This window comes from Helobdella robusta, assembly GCF_000326865.2.
Source record: "Helobdella robusta unplaced genomic scaffold HELROscaffold_6, whole genome shotgun sequence".
Taxonomy (NCBI): Eukaryota; Metazoa; Annelida; class Clitellata; order Rhynchobdellida; family Glossiphoniidae; genus Helobdella; species Helobdella robusta.
Window position 1 is genome coordinate 543,723 of NW_008705330.1, and position 25,170 is coordinate 568,892.

At 29.9% G+C, this 25,170-nt stretch overlaps 1 protein-coding gene across 1 annotated transcript in view; it reads left to right on the top strand.

Moving 5' to 3' along the window:
- Positions 1-25,170, top strand: part of HELRODRAFT_68975 (hypothetical protein) — a gene marked incomplete at both ends in the record, with an annotated part of 41,927 nt that extends 16,757 nt beyond the window's left edge. The window contains 3 exons of the mRNA XM_009028989.1: positions 155-328; positions 4,700-4,805; positions 24,975-25,170. Coding sequence (XP_009027237.1) covers positions 155-328; positions 4,700-4,805; positions 24,975-25,170 — 476 coding nt within the window. The remainder of the gene's footprint in view (positions 1-154; positions 329-4,699; positions 4,806-24,974) is intronic.

Here is a 25,170-nt window from a genome sequence, read left to right on the forward strand (position 1 = left end):
CCCGCACTGCAGAACCAAACATACCGACCGCTTCCTCATCATATGATGCTGATGCAACTCTTATATACGAATACGAACCGAAGAAGAAAACTCCGCAGAACAGAAAGAACCAACGTTGAAGGTGGGAATAATGAAAAGTCGGATTCAGTATCAGGCCAGTACACCAACAAAATATACGCTTGCGGTACATGCGGCAAAGTGTACAACCACCGAAGTTCTTATTACAGACAAAATGCCTCGCACAAGGGAAACCAGTTTGAATGTGGAGTTTGTGGCATGAAATTCACCCGGGCAGACATCAAGAAGCGACACCTAGAACGAAAGCGATGTCAAAAATCAAATTGAGATTTTCTGTTCAGCTTCATTATTTGTTGTTTTAGTTTTAAGCGCTGTTTCATGACCACATTATTTCCAAAACATACTTTGCGATACACACATTATATTATTTGAAATAAAACTTGTTTTGCCAAAATCTGGTCTTAGTAAATCGTTGCTATTATTTCTAGCTGCATCACTCAACATTTAATGATACTAATTCTTGTATACTCTAACGACACGTGGACGAAATCGCTGTCAATAATTAAATTGAGATTTTATTCAACTATTTTACGTTTTTATTATCTTGATTTTTATAGTTGCGTAAAACAGTAGGATGGTGTTAAAATTTTCATACTGGCTGTTAATGTATTTTGAAGTTAATTTATCAAAAGTTGATATTATAAACGTCTGGTTAGATTTCCGACGATATCCAGTTTTAAAAATAACTATGTCCTGTGATACACACTTACTTTTATATATTGTTTATATTATATTTAACAGTTTATTATTTAAAATTATCATTTTAATATTATTTTATTTATTTTTTCATTCCTCTTTTAGCAAGAAAATTTAAAAAAACCTGTTTTGTGAGTAATAAATTTAATTATACAAAACAAAGAAACAAAGTTTCAAATTTTTTATTCTTCAAAATTCAAACTGATAAATTGACAATTAAAACGAAGTAAGTAAAGAAAAAAAGATTTTTTTAAAACATCACGCTTTTACATGTACAACAATTTATAACATTTATGTTATTTTGTAATCGCTAGTTGCTATTGATTTAAAAAAATACTCAGAACTTGCAGACGTTGGTTGCGGAAAAGAACAGCATTTGTTGTTGATAGATAAAACTTATTTTAAAGAAAAATAAAAAATCAAACTATGACTACGTTTTTTTTTCGGCAGACATATATTAATTTGTTTTATACATTTATTAGTTAACTCAATAAATTTAATTAGGTTTTAAATAATTCATGCTGCTACCATGCACTATCATCGGGAATTAGAAAGTACATAAAATTTCAGCATAATTGGACAAAGGGAAGTTATAAAAAGACCGATTTCAAGTTTCTGAAACCATCACACAATCACACACACACACACACACACAAGAGTCGGATTTAGACTTAACGTGGCTCTAAGCTATTTAGGATTTGGGGCTAGTTTTCAGTTGTATATTATTTTTTTGCTAAAAATAGGGTATTTAGATGAATACAGTTAATATGAATGCATTTAAGAAAGAACACTTTTTTAATTTTTTCTATTTTAGAAAGAAAAAAACATTAAATCGTCGATTCTGAAAAATAAAAACATTGTCGGAATCGAATTATATAACGTTCACTAATTACTTTTTTTGAAAAATGTTAGATTGATCAACTGAGTGATTGTGAACAACAAAAATAACTTAAATATTTTCTTTCTCGCTTTTGCGTGAGCACAATCACCGATGACTTCTTCAAATGGTATATTTCGTAATTTGTCACTTTCTATATACATAATACTCAGTGATCAAATTTATCTTGCGTCATTGTTGTTCGGAAATCTTTTTTATTTTTTTTTCAATTAAGAAAAAGATCTTTCTCCAGAGCAATTTGTAACCATTATCTTGAGAAATAATCTTAAAATTGATTCCATATAAGAAAATGCTGATTGAAGATGAACAGTTGAATATTATTGTATGCAAATCCTGATGTGTCAAACTGTTACTTTCACCACAAACTTGACTTTGTTTCACGTATTCATTTAGATGTCTCATTTCTACGAGACTCCTGTTTACATCTTTAAGATATGCCTGCCACAAAGCAGTAAATCCTTTATGAATTTTTTCTTCTGTAAGGATTCAATTTTGTTAAAAATGAAAAAGTTTCAGCAACATCGTCATTGTACCTACAAGTAGCTCTTTGTGTATGATTTGATCCCATTGCATCAAAATGTTTATAGTCTAATTTCTTGTATCGACATTTTCTGAAATATCAATATGAAGTTGATGTAATAAACAAATTATTTCATCATAACTATCCAGTATGGCACTTGTGGCCAATGAATTTGCTTCCCATCTAGTCTTTGACAGACTTTGAATTATCTTTGAAAAACGACGACAACAATCTAGTTTCCATCTATGGGTAGAGGAAGAAAAAAGTTATATATTTCTTGAACAATTCCAAAAAAATTAACTGCATCTAAATAACAGTCAACTGCTGCTCTGCCAACACGATTTAAGGAATAACCAGCACGTGGAATATACTTAGCATACTTGCTAATTTTCAATATTAGTTTTTGCATACTTTGAATTTGCCGGACATGATGGTTTTAAAGTTTGTTTAATTATCATTCTATCTGTACTAGAGCATCCAAAATATATATTTTTGTTATTCTTTAAAAATGTAGATATGTAGATTGGGTGACGACTTGATATTTATGTTTGCGCTGACGAAGGTTGTGTGTAGTAGTTTTGATTGATGGTAGTAGAGGATGGATGACGTGGTTGTTGTTATTTTCTACTTTCTTGAATAGCCTTGAATCGAGTGGGTTGAATATCTGAGTGACGGTAGAATATGATGCAGGTAGATAAATTGAAGCGGATTAGTTTTTTGATGAAAGATTGTGGTTGCTGAAGTTGTTGTTGTGTAGCAAAACCAGACCAGGAAGAACTGCATATTTTATGCGTGAGATTAAGAGTGATTCAGTGATGTCGAATAATTTGATGCCTTTGAGACCATGTGAGCGGGGTGTTTTTAGTGCGTGAAATGTTTGAAAGCTTTTTGTGATGATGTGATTGATATGAGGTGCTATGTTAAGTGTGGAGATGAATGTGATGCCTAATATTTTTAATTAATTTGTTAGAGTGATTGACGGGTGTAGGTAATGTTATTTTTTTACGGCTATTGTGAATGATGAGTTCGAATGATTCTGATGACAAAAAGCTTAAATATGACATTCATACTTGTGGATTACCATTAATGAAGGTGTTTTCTCATTAACCAAACGATTTCCGTATATGACATTGAATAAAATTTTGCTCTTTGCATATTAAAATCTTTGCTACAAACGTCCGTTCATCGCTGTCGGATTACTAACTTTCCGAGGACACCACTTTTTATTAACTAAATTAAACACAGGTTCTATAACAAATTTATTTGCTGTCATTATTTTCTCTGCAAAAGTTTTAAACATTTTTAATTGAAGCGTTGAATTCTGATGATTGTTTAATTGCTCATAAATTAATTTCCAACATTTTTTTGTCTTACGTTGAAATATCAAATCATCTAACCGGAGAGCTTTTAAAATTTTATTCATCTGACTCGTTTTCAAGCAGCGTGAATAAACGCACATAGTAAAGCAAAAATGAGCTGGGCACCAAATTAAAATACAAAACATGAAATTTTAATTGGCCGTTAAAACAAAATGAACATGCATGTCATTGAAAACTGAAATTTTGAATGAAACTTAATATACGTGCAAAACAACACGCTCTTTAGAATTATTCAAAATTTTTAAGAGGGCTTAAAAAGGTAGCGATTGCTAAAGTTTGAGCATATGAACACAACATAACATCCAATAATGATGTTTCTTATTACGAATGTCTATCATGTTATAATATGAACAGCTATAAGTAAAAACCCTCGAAAGCAACAAATGACTATTAATTAGTTATCAGTTATTGATAACATAACATGTTCCTTTTGTGGCTACCCGATTAGATCCTTTCTTTGATCTTTAATTAGATTGGCAAGCGGTTGAGTTCAAACGGTTTTTGGCGCAGAAGTGAACATCAAAAGAAAATGCAAAGTTCATTGATCAAATAGTTAAGATCAATTAAAAACTTTATTAAAGTTGTTTTTTGAATTCTATAAAAAGCGGTTCGGCCTCATACATAACTAGAATCAAAAAATTTCGAAACCGATAATTTAAATGTATTAACTTGTAGTATTTTATCATTTTATGCTTCCAAACTAATATTATTTTTAATATTACTTCAATAATATAACCGTTTATAAAATTTTTTAGCATTTCTCTAAAATTAATTAATTTTCATAAAGCATAAAGTTAAAAAGTGACAACTGCATTAAAGAAAGCGCTGCCGAAATGTCTTTCACAATAGAAAAATTGTTGCAGAAAACAAGCGAAACCAAAAAAGTGCAATACAGAGTTTTAAGCGGTTATCTTACAGTGAATTCCCGCCATGAAATCGAACCAGCTGCTTCAACATCCCTCACAGCAAATCCAAACACATCGACCGCCGCTTCCTCCTCGTATGATGCTGATGCAACTCTGATATACGAACTGCAAGGTGCTCAAATGATTCCACACGAAGAGGTAAACTCCAGCAAGACAGAGAGAACCAACGTTGAATGCAAAAATATTGTAAATTTGGATTCAGCATCATGCCGATACACAAATAAAATATACGCCTGCAGTACATGCAGCAAAGTGTACAGTCACAGAAGTTCATATTACAGACACAAGGCTTTGCACAAGGGAAGCCAGTTTGAATGTGAAGTTTGTGGAATGAAGTTTACACGGGCAGACAGCAAGAAGCGACATCTGGATCGAGAGCGATGTCAAAAATCAAATTGAGATGATTTTCTGTTTAGCTTTATTATTTGTTATTCTAGTTATAAATACTCTTTTGCTACCACACTATTTTTGACAACATACTTTTCGATACATGCATTATATTATTGGAAATAAAACTATTTTGCCAAAAACCTGTCCATGCTATACTGCCATAGCTGTTTATTAATTTTTATATACTCTAACGACACGTGGACTAAAATCGGTGCCAAAAATTAAATTGAGATTTTTTTACTTTTCACTTTTTTGATTTTTAATTATTTCTATTTTCAAAATTACGTCAAACTGATTACAAAGCAAATATTTCATATTGGCTAGTTATTTTGATGCCGGTATAATAGGAGAAATTTCATAGCGTTTTGCATTAATTTTTGCCACGATGTCCAGTTTTTCAAAAATGACCGGGTTAGCTCAGTCGGTAGGAGTGCAATGTCTTGCGCTTATATTACGCGAAGGCATGGTTCGAATACTGTTTGTTAAAAACTCAAAGATCATCATACCCGTATGATGCGGTGCTTGCGCGTGCATACATAATGGGTATGTGCGTCAAGTGGTGTGGACTGCCTTATATGGCACCTCTCACGCTACGCATAGGGTGATGCACAAATGTCATTTTTGTTGTTAGTGATGTCAGTTAGAAATTGAATTACATGAAAAAAAATATCAGCAGACCGGAAAGTTAAAAATAGTTAGGCAAAGTTATCTTTTTGTTTTCATTTTCCATGCATATTTCCAATATTTGATTTTCTTGACCCTAAAAATAAATAAATGTGATTAATTGTAAATAATTGCAAAGTGTAGATTTCTCTAAAAAAAACTAAAAAAACCAGGCATCTGACCAGGACCATAACTCAAAGAAGTTTTTCTTATAATTTTTTAGCTGTATAATTATAAGAAATAAGGTTTGTAGCGGAGCTTAAATTAGTTTTGAGAATTTTTGTTTTTAAAGAGACTAGCTTGTGAAGTTTTGGAACTGTGGCCTGCAAAAATTTTATTTTATCTATTTATTTTTGCCAAAATTGTCTAGTGAGGTTAGATTCTCAAAAAAATAATGTGATGTTGTTTTATCTATGATGATAATGATGATAATAATAATAACAACAAATATGTGTGTGTGTTTGTGGTTTACGGTTTTAAGATTCAATAATTTAGTTTAAAAGTAATTTGTGTAGCAAAATCAGTAAGTATAAGAGCAGATAAACTGCAGATCGATGATGTTTATAATAATGATAACAGAAACAAATGTGTGTATACGGTTCTAAAATTTGATAATTTACTTAAAATCAATTTTTGTAGCGAAATTGATAATTATAAAAGTAGATAAAAGGTTTTTCAACGTTCAATGTTTTAGATGAACTAATTAAGCCGAATTTCATTATATATCAAGAATTTGGTAATGAAAATTTGCTTTAAACTGAGCACATCTAAACTATTTAATAAATGATCTTTCAACAGAAAATAAAGATGTATGTAAAAAGTTGCCTGACGAAAAAAATGAAAAATCGGTATAAAAAATGACATAGTTGCCAACCGTCCCGAATTTTGCCTCCCATGTCCCTTGGTAGAATTTATAGAATATTATATATATATATATATATTTATTTATATATATGTATTTATGTATATATATATATATATAAATAGTAATTTATGAAATCTACAAACTTTCTAGCGTTTGATAGTTTTTTTATTACATTTCTCAATATTTCTAACCAAATTCTTGTCGTCATTATTTATTTTATTAACGTTAGAATAATATACAGTTTTCCAATTCATTCTCGAGTGTATTAGGACTTATTTCGATTTTTCAATCATTTCCAGCACTTGTTGCAGTTTATCTAGAGAATTTGTATATCCCAGGGCTTTGTTCCTGTGATTTGCATTTATCATTATTATTAACTTTGTTAATTATATATATATATATGTGTATATAATAAAAAACTATCCAACGCTAGAAATTCTGTAGATTTCATAAATTGCTGCAGTAATTATAGACGGTTTTTTTTATTACATTTCTCAATATTTTGAACCAAATTCTTGTCGTCATTATTTATTTTATCAACGTTAGAATAATATACATAATTTGCTCCATCTTTCTTGTGAGTTAATTAATAGCCAAGAAAAATTTAGTCACTCAGTTGTCTCAAAATTTATGTGATTATGAAAACCAGTGGATACAAAGTAATATTGACGAAAACATTAAAAATAGGTCCTATGCACTAGAGAATGAATTGTAAAACTGTATATTATTCTGGTTGCAGAATGCTAGTATCTACACGGGAAAAAAAATTTTAACATCAGAAGATCTTCTTAAATTTATAATTGAATCAGGATACCAAAGCGTTTTTCGTTTCCAGGCGTCAAATTTAAAGGTTTTCAATATTTTTCTATGTAAACCAGTTACGGGTGGCGCTTTTGACTTTACTTATTTTATTATCAACCAATAGATAGGACAAGAATACGGTCAACATCTATATAAATTTGACTAATCAAGCAAAAACCTACGTACATCGAAAGAGATTCAACTAAATTTTTAGGAGTGTACCTTCAAAGTAATCTATCCTGGTCAGAACACATTTACTCTATTATCAATGAGATTAATAAATTTGTCAGCATCATAGGCATACTTCAAGCCAAATAAAAGAGCAACTTAATGATAACCTTGAATTACAGCTTTGTTTACTTGTACTTATCATACTGTAACATTATATGGGGAAACTTTCCAACTTACTTGATCAGTCGTTTGTTCAAAATTCAAAAAAAGATTTGTTAGAATATTTTATAAACTCAAATACAGAGATCATGTTATATTTTGACAATAAGATAACTCTTCGCATATTATGCCTCTATTTTTGTTTTCAAATTTCTTTGCAACAAACTACCAGCACATGTTAAAAATTGCCTAAGCTTAACATGTGACTTGAACGTCAGAACGACACGTCATTCAAAGACATTTTACATCCATCCACAGAATTCCTTTATGTTTCAGTCAAGTTTGTTGTTTGCTGGACCTAAGCTGTGGGACAATACCATTCCATGCAACATAAAGAACATTGCTAACATTGTTTTGCTTAGGTCTTCCATGATGTTTGTGTTTGCACAGGTTGTGCCTCAAAACTGCAACCATGCGTTTCAAATCGATATTCGCTTTTCCCACTGCCAGAGATGAGTCGGTCATCTTCTTCTACCTGTAAGTAATTAATACTGGTAGCAAAATTAAATGAATTTTTGTACACTAGATTTTAAATTTAGTTCAAATTTTTTCAGGTAGACGTCAATAAATTTGGCAATCTTAGCACTGTTGAATGTTGATATCGGACACTATTGGTCTACCCGGTGCACTTTTTTCGCTACGTCATTTGGATCTACCCTTGTGGATTTTGGGTAATATGGAGAAGCGTCTTACATTACAGTTATTATCAGACAACAGGTGATCTCGTTGAGAGATGTCACCATGGTGAATATTTTCTTCCTTGAGACCACAACTAATGGTTTGTATAATTGTGCATCGCGAAATTTTTTTAAATGGTTTATTCATGAAAAATTTAAAAAAAATTTCATGAAAGGACACTGAAAAAACTTGATGTCATTAACTAAGTTAGTACTCTATAGAATACAGGTTCAAAGAATAAAAAATAGAAAAAATGTTTTTCAACTAAATGGACAATGTTCAATCGAATGCACGAATATTCTTGAAATTTGATAATGTCCATTCAATTAGCAATTCTTAACACCACCACTGTCGTCGTTGAAAGACCAGTCATACTCTGGCCAGGTATTCTCGTTGGTAAACCACATCAAAGGATCTAGCATTGATGTAGAGTCAAAAGGAGGTTGGCAATTGAAAATCATCAGGTTTATCGTCTTTTTTTACCTTTTTTGAATGTTGGATAACATGAAATGACATCCACGTGAATTGACTTGAGGTGAAGTTAAAACAATGAAATTAAATATCTTAGGAAAATTGAAACAGTTGGGAAACATTGAGATGAGAGATAAAAAAAATTTGAAAAAATACAAAATTTTAACAATCAAAATCATAAAATTTCAAGTACAAATAAAGCACTAAAGATGATTATCTCACAGATGCATTTGATCTAAGTAAATTGAATGATATTATGTATGTAACCACAATTTAATTTAAAAGTAGAAATGAAAATGGTAAATGATGAGAAATACAAAATGGATGAATAGAATACGATCTAAGATTCGAATATCAATAAATGAGTAATCATTATTCGAAGAATTCAGAAATGGAAATAATGCTACAAGAATTAAAAATAATATTGAAAAATAACAATTAATAACAAAAAAATTTGAAAAATACTGAAGCAGTTGAAATGAAATTATTATAAAAATAAAAGAAAAATCTCAAAGACTCAGAAGATTTACAATAAGGGCCGATTTTTTACATCAAAAAAGTAATTCTTTTTTAGGCTGTTAAAAGAAAACAAAAAAACACAAAATGTGGCCCATGAAATTGATGATTTCAAGAAAAAATTTTTAGAACAAAATATTCATCATAATGACTCAGCTAATTCGATCGAAGATGTTGTTGGATTGAAAATCCTAGCGACTAAAAAGACTAATAAATAAAACACCACAAACTAAGGAGGTGATTTGTGCGGGCTTTATAAGAAACTGCAATAACTATTCTGACAGGTATTCGGGCTGCTGATGAGTCCCCGGTAGGGACGGAACTCGTGTCCAGCCTATCCAAACGAATACTATTCTTTTCTTCTCCCGCTTACTGCTCTTCTGGTTCATCATCAAACGCAGCCGCAACTAATTGGTGACCCCGACGTGATCGAGGAAAACAAGCAACGAGAGTTTCCACTCCAACGCAGATCTTTCTTCGATGTAACAACACAGGCAATGATCCCGGCAATGCAACCTCATCCATCACGTTCGCCAACACACGCTGCGACGATCTGGTGGGATAGTATTGTCGGATTGAAAATCCTAGCGACTAAAAAGACTGACGCATGATTGCAGTTTTGAGAGAGAACCTGTGCAACCCCAACAATGTAGAAGTAATGTGATCTAGTTAAAAGACAGAAAAATGGGATAGATTTACTGTATATATATTAAATAAAACAGAAATTCCAACCTGTCAATATTGTAATAGTTAATTAACCATAAAACAAATATTTAAATGCGATAAAACTGAAATAAAAAGAATGTTGCTTTCTGTTGCAGACGATCTAATTGATTAATTAAAATCATAAGAAAATATTTTTTCTTTAATAGAATATCTGAAAGATATAAACTATTATGATGAAATATTAAATATTAATAAATGATCAAATTAACAGTTTAGGTTATAGTAAACCTGGCAAATCATAAAAAGAAAAAAATATATATAATATTAAATAAATATGATCTTGGAGCCATATCACTGGATCGGGATGTTTCGGTAGGGTATCGTTGGCGCATTGTTGCAGGAAGCCAAAATTACAGTCTAATTAATATGCTTGGCTAAAGATCGACTTTTCAGGTTGACGTAAATAATTTAATTTTTTTTATTTTATTTTTAATTTTTTTAATTTATTTTTCTATTTAAATTTTTCTATTTTTTATTTATATATATTTTTTATTTTATTTATTTCATGCATTTGTTTAAAAATAATTAGAATAACAAAATGAATATTCTTAGGAGATGCTCACCTTTGTTGTTTTACATGACCCTATGCCATTTTTTAGTTTAATTAATAACAGTGAATTTTATATGGATGGCCTAAAATTATTCACTTCAGATTATGAAAGTATGACACAAAATGTAAATTTTGTTGAACAGTTTAGCAATGACATCAGACTGAAATTTGGTATTGATAAGTTTGCAACATTGCAGTTGATGGGTGGAAAAAACAATTAGAGAGATATTCTCAGATCGTACTCTCAGGTAAAAGAAAAATCAAAATTATTAAAGCAAGTGAAGTTTATAAATACCTTGAAATGGAAGAAAACAGTGAAATTTTTAAAAAAATAATAGAAATAAGAATCAAAGAATTAAAAAAACACTAAAAACCCAATTAGAAAGTAATAAAAAAATAATGGCTAACAATGGTATTGTAGTTTCAGTTTTGGCATATAGTTTTGGTATTTTAAATTAGTTGAAACCAGAAACTTAAAAAAATGACCAAAAAACTAAAAAGCTATAAACAATTATTAACTTTCATCATTCGAAAGCAGAATTTAAAATACCAAAACTATATTTAAAAGAAGATGTTGCAGATGTTTCATGCAGAATATGTCATAAAGTTGACATGTGTCATAAAACAGAAGACTATATTGGACACATCATAGCTGGTTGTTCTGAGCAATCGCCAACTGAATATCTCAACCTGAACAACAAAGTAGCAAGCAAAGCAATACACACAGGAAAATGTGTAAAGAAATTAAATAAAGAGTGACCGAAAATACTACGAACACAAACCAGAAAAAGTTGTCGTGGGACGTTAATGTATTAATAATAACAATCATAACAATAATAACGGGACGAGAAAATCTAGTATATTGGAATAAGAATACAAAAAGATGCTTCTTGATTGAGATTTCAGAACCAAATGATAGAAATTTCATAGCAAAGAAGAATGAAAAAAATTTAAAATACCAAGATTTAGAAGTTGAGATTTTAAGAATGTGGGAGTAACATCTAAAACAATACTTATGGTAATTTAAGCAACGAAAGTAGCAGATATAGAGTTGAAGAAAAATTAAGAAGACATTCCAGAAAAACCTGATGTGGTGGAGGTGCAAAAATTGCACGGTTAGGAACAGCACACATTTTGAGGAGAGTAATTGTATGATATCTTGAAGTTTCTGGGTAAAACTCTGTGAAATGCCTATAACTGATATGTTCGAACATTGCTTAATTTTCCTCATGCAAAAATCCTAGGTTAATCGCTGACCTGGAAAAAATTTGTCAACAAATAGTCTCTCCGCGACGCTCTAGCAGCTTCAATTGCTGCCACGTTCCTACTGTAATTAACTGCATCTTGCATTTTGTGTTAAAATATCTCTCGCCATACAAATATCTGTTTGAAAGAAAGATTGAAAACTTGAAGTTTGAAAATTGAAATTAAACTCTAATTTATTAAATAAATCTATCAACTGATAATAATGATGATGATGATAGCAAATCAGTTAATGATAATGGTCAGTCGGCGATGATCCAGACGTTAATTTTTTTAATTCTTTAAATAATCAATCACCTTTTCTTTTACCTGAAAAAATTATAATTTATGTAAATAATGTAAACTCATTATTTATGTTACATTTCAATGCAAGAAGTTTGATAAACAAAATGACTGAACTTAACAGCCTATTATATTTATATAACAATATTTTTTTCAATCATTTGTGTTACTGAAACATGGTTAACTGATTATAATTATCATTTAATTAATTTACCTAACTTTAATTTTATATGCAAAAATCGTAGCAATAGAGCTGGTGGCGGCGTTGGCATTTTTATCCACCAGTCTTTAAGATATAATAATCGTGATGACATCAATATCAGATCTTTGTACTTTGAATCACTTGTTATTGAAATTTGTGTAGATTATGATTTAAACTATTTTATTTACGTAATTTATAGACCACCTAATTCTAACTTACAATTATTTCTTGACGACTTGAATTATTTGTTTTCAAAATTGAATTTTTCTTATAAAAAGCACGTATATATACTAGGGGATTTTAATAATAATCTTTCTAAAATAAACTGTAGTTATGCTTTCAAAAATTTAATGTTTTCGTATAATTTAAATCCATTAATATGTTTGCCCACCCGTGTTACTTCATCGTCATCTTCTGTTATTGATAACATTTTTACTGATAATCATAATTCATACAAATCTGCCGTTTTATACTCCGATATTTCTGATCATTTCCCTATTTTTACTTCCTTTCAACTTAATAATTCTTCTAAAACAGCTTCTAAGTCTACTTTATCGCGTAACCTCAAAGCAAAAAATCTATCTAAGTTATCTAAGTTAAACTGCTTTCTACATAATTTTGACTGTAGCTTTCTCTTAAATATTACTGACACTAATACTGCCTTTGTATACTTTATTACCATTTTTATTAATGCTATTGCACAATAATGTCCGTTTACTAAATCACGTCAAATTTTCAAGCAGCCATGGATCACTACCGATTTGTTAAAATCTTCTAGAACTAAAAGTAATCTCTACAAAAAGTCTATACCGATTTGTTAAAATCTTCTAGAACTAAAAATAATCTTTACAAAAAGTCTATAAAAACTCGTTCTCTTTCTGACCATTTAAAATACATTAAATATGAAAATTTATTTACTCATCTTTGTAAAACTACAGAACTGTCATACTTTCATAATCAATTTAACAAGCAAACAAACCTGGAACTTATTAAAATCATGCCTGGGATTATCTCGGTCAAATTTAAATTACTCCTTAAAGGTTGAAGATGTTGTTACTAATGATGAGTTATCATTATGTAATCATTTTAATAAGCATTTTTCATCTTTGTGTGATATAAATTCTTCATGTAATACATCGTATTAAAACTTATAATTATAATAAATATATGAATCCACATGTATTTAAATCATTTGTCTTGTCAATTGATATCAAAAATAATTTAAATAATTCTAATAGTGACCATATTTCTCCTTACTAAACTCCTTACTAAAGAAGACAATGACAAACATTATTATTCCTCTTGTGCATCTAATTAACCTTTCATTTTCTAACTCTATTTTTCCTAACTGCCTTAAATTATCTAAGGTAATTCCTTTATTCAAATCTGGTAATAAACAGGAAGTCAATAATTATCGCCCTATTTCTTTGACCTCAAGTTTATCAAAAGTTATTGAAAGAAATATCTTTAAAAGACTGTCTCTATTTCTTTAGTCCAATAACATCTTAACTACTAGTTAGTATGGTTTCCGTCCTAAGTTATCTACCAAATTTGCTATTTCCGATCTGATCACTTTTGTTTCTAATGCCATTGAATCAAAAAAATATTCCATAGGCATTTTTCTGGATCTAACCAAGGCATTTGACTTTATTGATTATAGGATACTAATAGATAAACTCAAGCGTTATGGCATTAGAGGTCCTGCTCATGAATGGTTTTGATGTTATTTAAGTAATCGTTCTCAATATGTCCAAATAAACCAAACTGTGTCCAGCTCTCTTCCTTTAAATCGCGGTAGGCCTCAAAGTTCAATTCTTGGTTCTTTACTTTTCAATATTTTCATTAACGATTTTGTCAACTCATCCAACGTTTTAAGGTTTATTCTTTTCACTGACGACACAACCCTTCTCCACTCTGATCTAGACTTTAACAATCTTATCTTGACTGTAAATAATGAACTAAAGAAAATATATGACTGGGTGTCTTTGAATAATTTAAGACTTTATTTAACAAAAACTGGCAATATTTTGTTTGGTCGTTTACTGGATTCCACCATTCTTATTAACGATATATGTATCAATCGTGTTGATTCTATAAAATTTTTGGATCTTGTTATTGATGGTTCTGTCATGGCTAGATCATATTAATCATATATCTAGTAAAGCATCAAACAATATAGGTATTATTTATCGTCTTAAGTTAAGATTTCCTAATTTTATTTTGTACTCTTTATATAATACATTAGCTCTTCCATATTTTATTTATTGTGTTTCAATCTGGGGTAACAGTCTAAACTCTCATTTGCATATTTTGAAATTAAATCAATTTTTTTTGTTAGAATTTTATTTAATTTAAAAAAATTTGATCGTATAAGTATTTATTATAAATCCTCAAACATTTGGTATATTACATATACATATATTATACACATTATGTTTTTTTAACTTTATAAATTAAATTATTGTCCTTATCTTAGTGAATATTTTAAAAGTTTTATTAATTCTATACAAAATTATTTTAGAAACAGTCCAACTTTTTATTTTCCCAAACCAAGAACAATTTTTATTATTAATTCTGTTCTAATTGTTTCAATGCGTCTGTGGAACACATTACCTAATATTATTAAAGAATCAAACAGTTTTTATCATTTCAAAAATTCGGTCATAAATTTGATTTCATGCAATTTTTTTCAACTGCAAGATAATAAGTGTTATTATTTTGGTGTTATCTTATGTTTATGTATTAAATCCAAAGTCGTTCTTTTCTTTTCCTTTTATTTTTGTGTTATTTTTTTTATTGAATTTCAATCTAAAGGTTTTCTGTTATAATTTTTGACATAATCAGAATTATATTTATATTATATATGATATATTATTTTCCAATTTTTTCATATACTCTGAACTAGTGGCCGAAACAAGATTTTTAATCTTCCAGGTCTCCAGGTCAAATCTTTACTGGTTTGATAAATAAACGAATTGTGAACGATTATGATAAGTTGATAATGATGTTTAGGTGATGATGACTTATTGATGATGAGATCAGTGGATGATGACCAATGATCAGTTAATGATAATGATTAGTAAATAATGATCATGATGATCAGTTGATGAGTTTATAAATGTCTTTAAAACAATTAACGAGAGTTATGTTTCTGTTAATTTTTCTAATTTGTTTGATGAAAATCAAAGAATACCAAATTTTTTTTGGCCGGGTGAGAAAAGAGATCAATTAAAATTTTTTAATAATTTAATTGTAATAATAAGTTTTATTTGAATAGATTCAAATAATTTGAAAAAGTTTTTTCAATTTTTAGAAATTGAGTAAACAATTCGAAAAATAGTCACCAAATTAGCTTTAGTCGGTGACATGGTTCGAATACTTTTTGTTCGAAACACAAAGAATATACACATAATTTATTTATTTATTTTATTAACTGTTTCCATCTGATGTTCAATCTACAAAACGGTTAATGTCTATAAACTGTGCTGTTTATAAAAGCAATTGAGCTGATGTAGAATTATGTTGCAACAACTTTTCAACAGTTGTCCGAAGTGGGTTTAGCTATTTGAAAATCCAAAGCAATGAACACAAATTTAACAAGGTAACATGGCATCGTTAACAATCAGATAACTGTTTATTAATCATTTTTTTGTTCAGAATACTTAACCAAATACTTAACAGAACATTTTCTTCATTTTCTAATTGATTAACCTAATTTATTCGAAGATCGGTAACATATGATGATTGATGTAAATTGAAGAACTCGGAAAGAGAAGATCAAAGAGCATTTGGTTGTTTAGCAGGTTGGGATGAAAACAAGAATTGTAATAAAGCTATTTTACGCTTTCTGAAAAAGTTGTTCACTTAGTTAACATTCAGTTCAGAAAAATTAGAAATTTTTTTACGTTTCCTCAATGACTGAGAGTTTCAGAATATTATTAATTATATATTTAATTTAACAGTTTTGCTTGGAAATAACAATTATTTTTTAAGATCGATAAGTGATAATGTCTTTCACAATAATTAATTATTGCAGAAAACAAGCGAAACAAAAACGTGCAATACACAATTCTGAGCGGTTGTCATAGACTGGATTCCCGTCATGAGATCAAACCATCTGTCCCAACATCCCGCACTGCTGACCTATCGACCGATTTCTCATCATATAATGCTGATGCAACTCTGATACACGAATACGAACCGCAAGATGCTCAGATGATTCCACAGGAAAAAAAACTACAGCAGGACAGAAAAAACCAACGTTGAAGATGGAAATAATGAAAATTCGGGTTCGGCATCATGCCAGTACGCAAACAAAATATACGCTTGCAGTACATGCGGCAAAGTGTACAACCACAAAAATTCATTTTACAGACACACGGTCTTGTACAAAAGAAGTTTGAATGTGGAGTTTGTGGCATGAAGTTCACATGGGCAAACAGCAAGAAGCGACACCTGGATGGAAAGCGATGCCAAAAATCAAATTGAGATTTTCTACTCAGCTTCTTTATTTGCTATTTTTGTTGTTTTAGTTTTAAGCGCTAATTCGTGACCACATTATTTCAAAAACATACTTTGCGATACACAAAATTTATTATTTGAAATAAAACTATTTTGCCAAAAACGTGTCTTATTAAATAGATATCTAGTTTTAAAAATTACTATTCCTGTGATAAACACTTATTTTTATATATTATTTATATTAAATTATTTAACGTTTTACTATTTAAATTATCATTAATTTTTAGTTAATTTTTTCATTCCTATTATAACAAAATCATTTTAAAAAATCTGTTGTGTGAGTAATAAATTTATTTATAAAAAACAAAGAAACAGACTAGTTGATGATGATGCTTAGTTGATGAGGATGATCACCTGATAATGATCGGCTAATATTGATCAGTAGATGATAATGATTAATTGATGATGAGTTTAATAATGTCTTTATTATAAGGAACTTTAACCGGTAATATTTAACATTTCCTGTTAATTTTACTAATTTGTTTGAGAATTAAAAAATCCAAAATGGTTTTTTACCAGTGAATTAAGCGAAAATGATTTTATCAAGCCAGCAATTAAAAATTTAATTAATTATGTAAATATTTTATTTAAAATAATTTTTTGTTGAATTTGTTCAAATAATTTATGAAAAGTCCTGCAGATATTTTTCAATCTGTGATGATTGAAAAATTCGATAAATTGTCACCGAGTTAGTTTTAGTCGGAAGAAGTGTATGTTTAGCTCCGCTGCTATTACGCGATGGCATGGTTCGAAAACTGTCTGTTCGAAACACATAGAACATACACATTTTTTATTTAAATGTATATTTCATCAGATGTTTAATATGCAAAATGGTTAATGTTTGTAAACTTTGCTGTCCTTATTAGCTATTGAGTTGATGTAGAATTATGTTGCACTAATTTTGCAACAGTTGTCCAAAGTGGGTCCAACCATTTGAAAATCAACAGCATGAACACAAATTTAACAAGACAACTAAACATGATGATGGCATCGTTAACAATCAGATAACTGTTTATTAATAATTTTTTGTTCAAAATACTTAACTAAATACTTAACGGAATACTTTCTTCATTCTCTAATTAATTGACCTAATTTGGTTAAAGATCGATAACATATGATGTTTGATGGAAATTGGAGAACTCGGAAAGAGAAGATCAAAGAGAATTCGGTTGCTTAGTCGGTAGGGATGAATAAAAGAATTGTAAAAAAGTTATTTTACACTTTCCAAAAAAATTAACGTAGTTTACTTTGAGCTCAGAAAAATTAGAATTTTCTGACGTTTCCTCATTGACTGAGAGTTTAAGAGTATTATTAATTATATATTTAATTTAACGGAATAACAATTTTTTTGAGGTTAATGAGTGATAATGTCTTTCACAATAGACAAATTATTGCAAAAAACCAAAAAAGTGCAATATACTGTTCTGAGCGGTTGTCTAACAGTGGATTCCCGTCATGAGATCGAACCAGCTGCTTCCACAACCCGCACAGAAGATCCGAAGATATCGATTGCTTCCTCATCATATGATAATGATGCAACTCTGATATATGATTATGAACCGCAAGGGGCTCAGTTGGTTCCACACGAAGAAAAAAAATCCAGCAGAACAGAAGGAACCAACGTTGAAGGTAGGAATAATGAATATTCGAGTTCAGCATCAAGCCAGTACACCAACAAAATATATGCTTGCAGTGTTTGTGGCAAAATGTACAAGAGAAGCTCGTATTACTGGCACAAGTCCTCGCACAAGTGAAGCCAGTTTGAATGTGAACTTTGTGGCAGGATCTTTACACGGGCATACAGCAAGAAGCGACACCTGGATAGAATGCGATGTCCAAAATTGAAATGATATTTTGTTATTCTACTTTTTTCTATTTTTGAATTTCAATTATTTTTATTATTAGAGTTGTATTAATCATTTTTTTTATTTTAATTAATCTTTAGTTGGTTACCCGAATGTTAAATTTCATCAAGGGTTGCTCAATGATAAAACTTTTGCAGTTTAGATAGTATAATTCGGATCTCTGAGTAGGGTGATATTTCATCTGGATTTGGAATATCAATAAGATCGATGGCGTTAAAAAAGCTTTTGAAGACAGCTCAAATAAATGAATGTTATACTGTACGCCCTACCTATTATCAGAGTTGTATGAGACAGAATTATGTCATAGGTTTGTTCTTTTGATACCAGTATATTAGAAAAAATATTATATGTGACTGGTAACATTTTCCCAACTATGTCCAATTTTTAAAAGATTGTAAATCTTTGTGATTATATGTTATATTATTTCAAATTGCTATAAAATTAAATTGTTTTCTTTTATAATGTTCTTTAAAAAGCCAAATTTGCCTTTTTACTCTTATTTTCTTTAATTAATTAAATTAAAACGTAATTAAAAATCATTTTTATATTTTAATTAGTCTTTAGTTGGTTACCCGAATTGTTAAATTTCAACAAGAAATGCTTATTGATAAAACTTTTGCAATTTAAACAGTATAATTCGGATCTCTGGATCATCTGGATTTGGCATATCAATAAGATCGATGGCGCTAAAAAAGCATTTGAAAACAGCTGAAATAAATGAATGTTATCTTTTTGTAAGTAAATGCAAAGTGTAAATAAAATCCTGTAAAAATATATCCTGTTGTCTAATTCTTACCAACAAATTTTCGCATCTTCAAAATTAAATAAAAATTTTTGAATAAATAAATTTTCAAAAAAAAAAAAAATGAAAAGAAATCAGTATGGCTTCCAAACGATTGTTTGCGTAGATGCCCCTTCAAATGTATTTTTTAAAAAGTTCTGAAAATGGTTGTTGACGGATGTTCATTAAAAACGAGAAAAACTTATATCGGTGAGATAAAATTTAATGACTGGTTGATGTCACCACCAAAATTATTTTTGATAAAAAAAAGTATAAAATTTTGATTTCTGTTTTTACAATGATTTTTGTTAAATTTCACGTTTGCTGTTTGTGAATGTTTCTGCGTCGTTGTTGGTTATATAGTTTTGGATGTGGTTAGTAAATTCAGTGGCTTTGTGTATGTTCCCAGATTTCATGTAATAATTGTTTGAATTTAATCGGGTTCAATGAGTAAAATTTTTTTTTTATAGTTCATTGCCAAATTGAGTCAGGATTTAAGTTGTTGAGAGTTGTGGTTTTTATCTATTGACATATATTTCGCTTTAATTTTTACGCTTTCGTTTATCCAAGAGTACTTCTCTTCTCTTTTTGTGCATTAAAATTATTTTTGTGTATTTATTCATGCTTTGGAAAATGTGTTCACTGAGGTTTGTAATAATACATTTAGATATGGTTTTGAGTTTAACTAGTCTACGACACCCATTTTTTCTGGTTATATACTGATTAACATCAGTTTTTGGGAACAAAAAACCGTATTTAGTTAGCAGTTTTTTAGTCTTTCTATCCAATAGCTAAATTTCATTGTTTCTTCCGTTAACTATTCCAAAACTGTATTGCGGCAATGGCACGGTCAGGCTGTTAATGGCTTGCATCTTATTTTTAGCACTGAGCTGAATGCTGTGACGGTGAATCTAATACGACGGTGGTATTCTTTTATTATTTTTCTTTCATTTTCCTATGTTCTATACCGTCACTTTAGTCAAATCCAAGATATTTGTAAACCTTCTCTTGTTCAAGATTTCGTATCTCGGTGACGTCATCCAGTTTAATGCCGATACCGCTTAAAACGTTTTCCTTTCCTGGTGGTAACTTTATCGCATTTATCTTATCCAAACTTTATATGCATATCATCATCATCACATTCTTCATCTCATTCATCCGTTCCTTCACTCCTGCATCAACTCACCAATTCAACGTTTCTGGTCAGTTCCATTTAGTTTAGTTGTTTACTCATTTATCATTGACTCCGTTCGTTCATTTTTTTAATTTTTTTCATTTTTTCATTCATTCGGTTATTTGTTTATTTATTTGTTCGTTTAGACTATATTCCTATTTATTTCATATTCAGTTAATTATACACACACACACACACACATATGTGCACACACGCACACACGTGCACACACACACACTTACATGCACGCAAAAAGAAATAAAAAATTGTTTATTTACTATATTATGTTATATTTATAATATAATATTATTTGTCCTGTATGTGTGTTTGTTTACAGAGATTGTGTGTATGTGTGTGTGTGTGGTGTGTGTGTGTAATTCTATATTTTTGAATATATTTTCACTGCTGTTTAGGATTGTTGATGTGTAAAAATAAAAATGTGACAAATAAAATAGACTGGATGGATGGCTGGATGTACTGAATGAGTGATTGAGTGATGGATTGATTGATTGAATGAATGAATAAATGAATGCACTCATATTGAATGAAACAGCTTGAATGAAATAGAATGGAACAGAATGAAATGAGCAAGTTTTTGAATGAATAAAGAACTGAGCGTACAAATTAGTTAATGAATGAATGAATGAATGAATGAATGAATGAATGAATGAATGAATGAATGAATGAATGAATGAATGAATGAATGAATGAATGAGTTCGTCGCAAACTATATTATAATTTTTCGCATTTAATTTCAGTTCATCCATGCATAACACATTTGTTTTTTGCTAACTACATAACCAAGATAATCTTTGTTTGGCATTGTTGTTAGAGGTATTAGAGCTGTACACGACAGTAAGTGATAATGATTCACCTTGGAGAATAGGTTTTTTTATAGCTATTCATTTAATTTTGATATATCTTTTTTCCTGAAAGCGTTGCACTTTTGTGTTTCATTCTTCCTTAGCACATTGAAGAAAAAGGGCGACAGTTGGGTTAATTTGGTATTTTTTTAGTAATGATATGATCCAACAAGAGAAAACACTATCAAAGACCTTTTAGTAGTCGATCCAGGCCACACTGAAATTGTGTTTTTCTATTTTTTTGCATCTTTTATCCCCGCTTTGTCTACGAAAAGTTAATCTTTGCACCCTCTAGTTGATCTTCTACATCTTTAGTGTTTTAGGAGTAAAATGCTGTTTTCCTTAAAATGAGTGTACAATATACCAGTGATTAAAGCGGTTAGCAACTTGTACATAGTTGGGAGGCAAATAATCAGACGCTAATTCTTAGGGTTTTTAAAAACCTTGCTTTTTGAAAATAGATAGGTCAGAAAGTAAACCATTTCAATAGGGTAACTGGATTATTATGAACTTTTGTTAACGCTCTGTACAAAGAGCCTTCCAGTTAGCAAGATTTAAAAAAAATTTTTAAGTTTCTATTTTCTCAACTGAATAATCGTTTCAACTTTGAGGCTGTTGATGGCAGTAATTTATTGGTTCCCTGTTTAATTTAACAGCGTCATTGTTGTGACAGTTGTCGTTTTCTAAAATGTTTTCCCAGAACACTTTAATATCTTTTTTAGAGAGAGATTCAGTGATTGGGGTTTGTTTTTCATTTAGTCCTTGTGTTTTTTTTGAACCGTTTGTTTTGGTGATAATGGTCACACCGTTCAGTGAATTTTTTCCGACTCTATGCTTTAACTTGTAGTTTCATCTTAATGATATTTATCGCTAACTCTGTGAAATTTTTGGTTGATGTCATATCGTTTTTTATGCTACCAGCTTTACAGTGTAGGGTTTTGATTTGCCACACCTTTTTTCAACTCTCTCGAAATTGATGTTTTTTTACGAAGGTTATATTTATTTAATTTAAAATATTTTACTTCAAAATTTTTATTTTTAATTCGCGTCTTCCATTTTGGTCTTTTATGAAGTAGAATTTTCCGTGGTTGCTTCAGATCAATTTCGCCTGCAAATAGTTTTGCAGCAGGGTATATCAACTGATTTAAGTCTGTGAAATTTAATTGTTTGATTTTTCTGATGCTATCAAGAGATTTATTGTTAAGCTGGAATAGTTCATCTGATACTTTTGGAGGTTTATATTTGTTTTTAAACCTTCAACGTTGTTCATTGTTAAAAATCTGCATCTCAGGCATTTTTAAATGTATTTTTTGTGTTTCGTCAACAGAAACATCAGTTTTCTCCATTTTGTGCTTTTTAAGCAAAAATTTCTCTACATTCATCAGTTTTTGTAAGACCTGTGATGATATATGATTAGGTTCTGGTTTTCTTCTAACTTTATTGGAAATGTTATCAATCTCAATTTGTGTGAGCCATCTGTTGTATACAATATTTCCTCTTGCATTTGCAAGACTGTTTGCTGTAATGTTAGGCCGATTTGTTGGGTTACGTTCCCACAACAAAAGTCAGTCTTGGTCATTCTTTTGAATTTTGCATATGTGTATGGCCACGTGACTTCTTTGTACTCCTCCCGCGACCACGCTTTTCGTTTTTTTGTTTGTGTTGTGTTAGCATTCCTCAATTCTACAACTTTGAATACTCTTGGTGTTGTGAAAAAGTTGAGTCACAGGATTTATCGAAACTGTGTTTTAACTTTTTGACCCCAACTTGATCAACAATTATTGGGGAACTCGCTTCTTGATAGTCCACGTGACCAGCAATGTGGCGTGAGTTTCTTGATTTATTTGTCATGTTTACCGAATTACTGCTTTCGTTTTCGTCATATCGTTTTGCAGAATTAATCTTTTCTGTTCGTTTAAATCCGTTGCTGACGTCATTAAAAATATATCGTTGTATATTATTTTTTTGTTATTAATATTATTAATGTTATTAATATTAATATCATTATTGATACTATTGGTGCTACTATTGACGTTATCATAAAAAATTTTGTTTATGGTGATGTTATTGAAGTTAAAGATGTTGTTAAGTTGAAAATGTAATTGAAAATGTTGAAAACAAGTACTATCATGTGTTTGATAGCCAAGTCGAAATGGATGGCTACTCAAGTGACGTTTGTTGTTTGTCATAAATTATTAACGTTGCTACAAACATGTTCATCTGTCGGTTTAAAAAGCTTTCTTGTTCAATGTTTAAATTTTTCATTAACTGGTTTTATAAACAAATTTATATGTTATCATTTTGTTGAATAAGTTCGGTGCATTTCAATAGAAAAGTTCCATTTTGCGGCTTGTTTGATTGCTCAGGAATATAATTCCTACAACATGCATTGTTGCTGCGTGTTTTCTTGTCTTGTATTATTAATATAACTAATCGTCATTCATGAATTTTTTAATACTTTCATTTTTTGCTGTCAAACATAGCATCTTAAATGAACGCACATACCTAAGCAGAAATGAACGGTTCACCAAATTAAAATAAATACGAAGTTTTAATTGGCCATTATTAAACTTGCAAAATAGCATTCTTCTAAAAATTATTATGGGGTTTCAAAAAAGCTAAATTCAGTAAGTTGGAACTTTGGGACACAACCTAATTTCAATTGTTTTGAGATTTGGTTGAGATCCGGTTAATGCTTCAGAACCAATTTTTTAATGTAATTGAACAAAAGTGAAAATAACCGTCAAATATCAGAGGACTACGTGAAACAAAGTTGATTTAATAGTTTTTGAAAAACTATTATTTCATAAAAACTGTATTTTTGTGTAAGGTTTTTTTTTGTTTTTTTTTAAATTTTTTTAAACTTTTTTTATGTATTTCAAAAAGTTTGACACATGTCTATCAAGTAATAAAAGAAGCAACAAGATTTTACAAACCCTCAAAAGCTTTTAAAGACTGTTAATTAGTGATCAGTATTGATTACGTAACTTGTTCCTTGCATGGTTGCCTGATTGCATCCTACCTTTGATTTCAAATTGCCTGGCTGGCGGATGAATTCATACGGTTTTTGGCGCAAGGCTGATTACTGTAATAGGGAACATAAAAAAAAATTGTAAAGTTCATTTGTAAAATAGTCAAGATGAATTAAAATTTTAATAAAGTTACATTATAAAATTTATAGAAGTGATTTTGGCTGATAATGATTAGATTTAAAATTTTTTAGAAAACAATATATATTCAATAAAAAAATTAGTAGTATTATATAATTTCATACTTGAATTTTTAATATTACTTCAGTAATATTTCCGTTCATAAAATTTAGCCACTAAAAATTTTACTCAATTGAGTTGAAAATTGACAACAACATTCAAGCAAGCATTGCCTAAATGTTTTTCACATTAGATAAATTATTGCAGAAAACAAGCGAAACCAAAAATGTGCAATACACAGTTTTGAGAGTGGATTCCTGGGTTCAGCATCATGCCGATACAAAAAAAAATATACGCTTCCAGTACATGCGGCAAAGTGTACAACCACAGAAGCTCCTATAACAGACACAATGCCTTGAACACGGGAAGCCGGTTTGAATGTAGAGTTTGTGGCATGAAGTTCACACGGGCAAACAGCAAGAAGTGGCCTGGGTCAAAAATCAAAGTGAGATTTTTAGTTTAG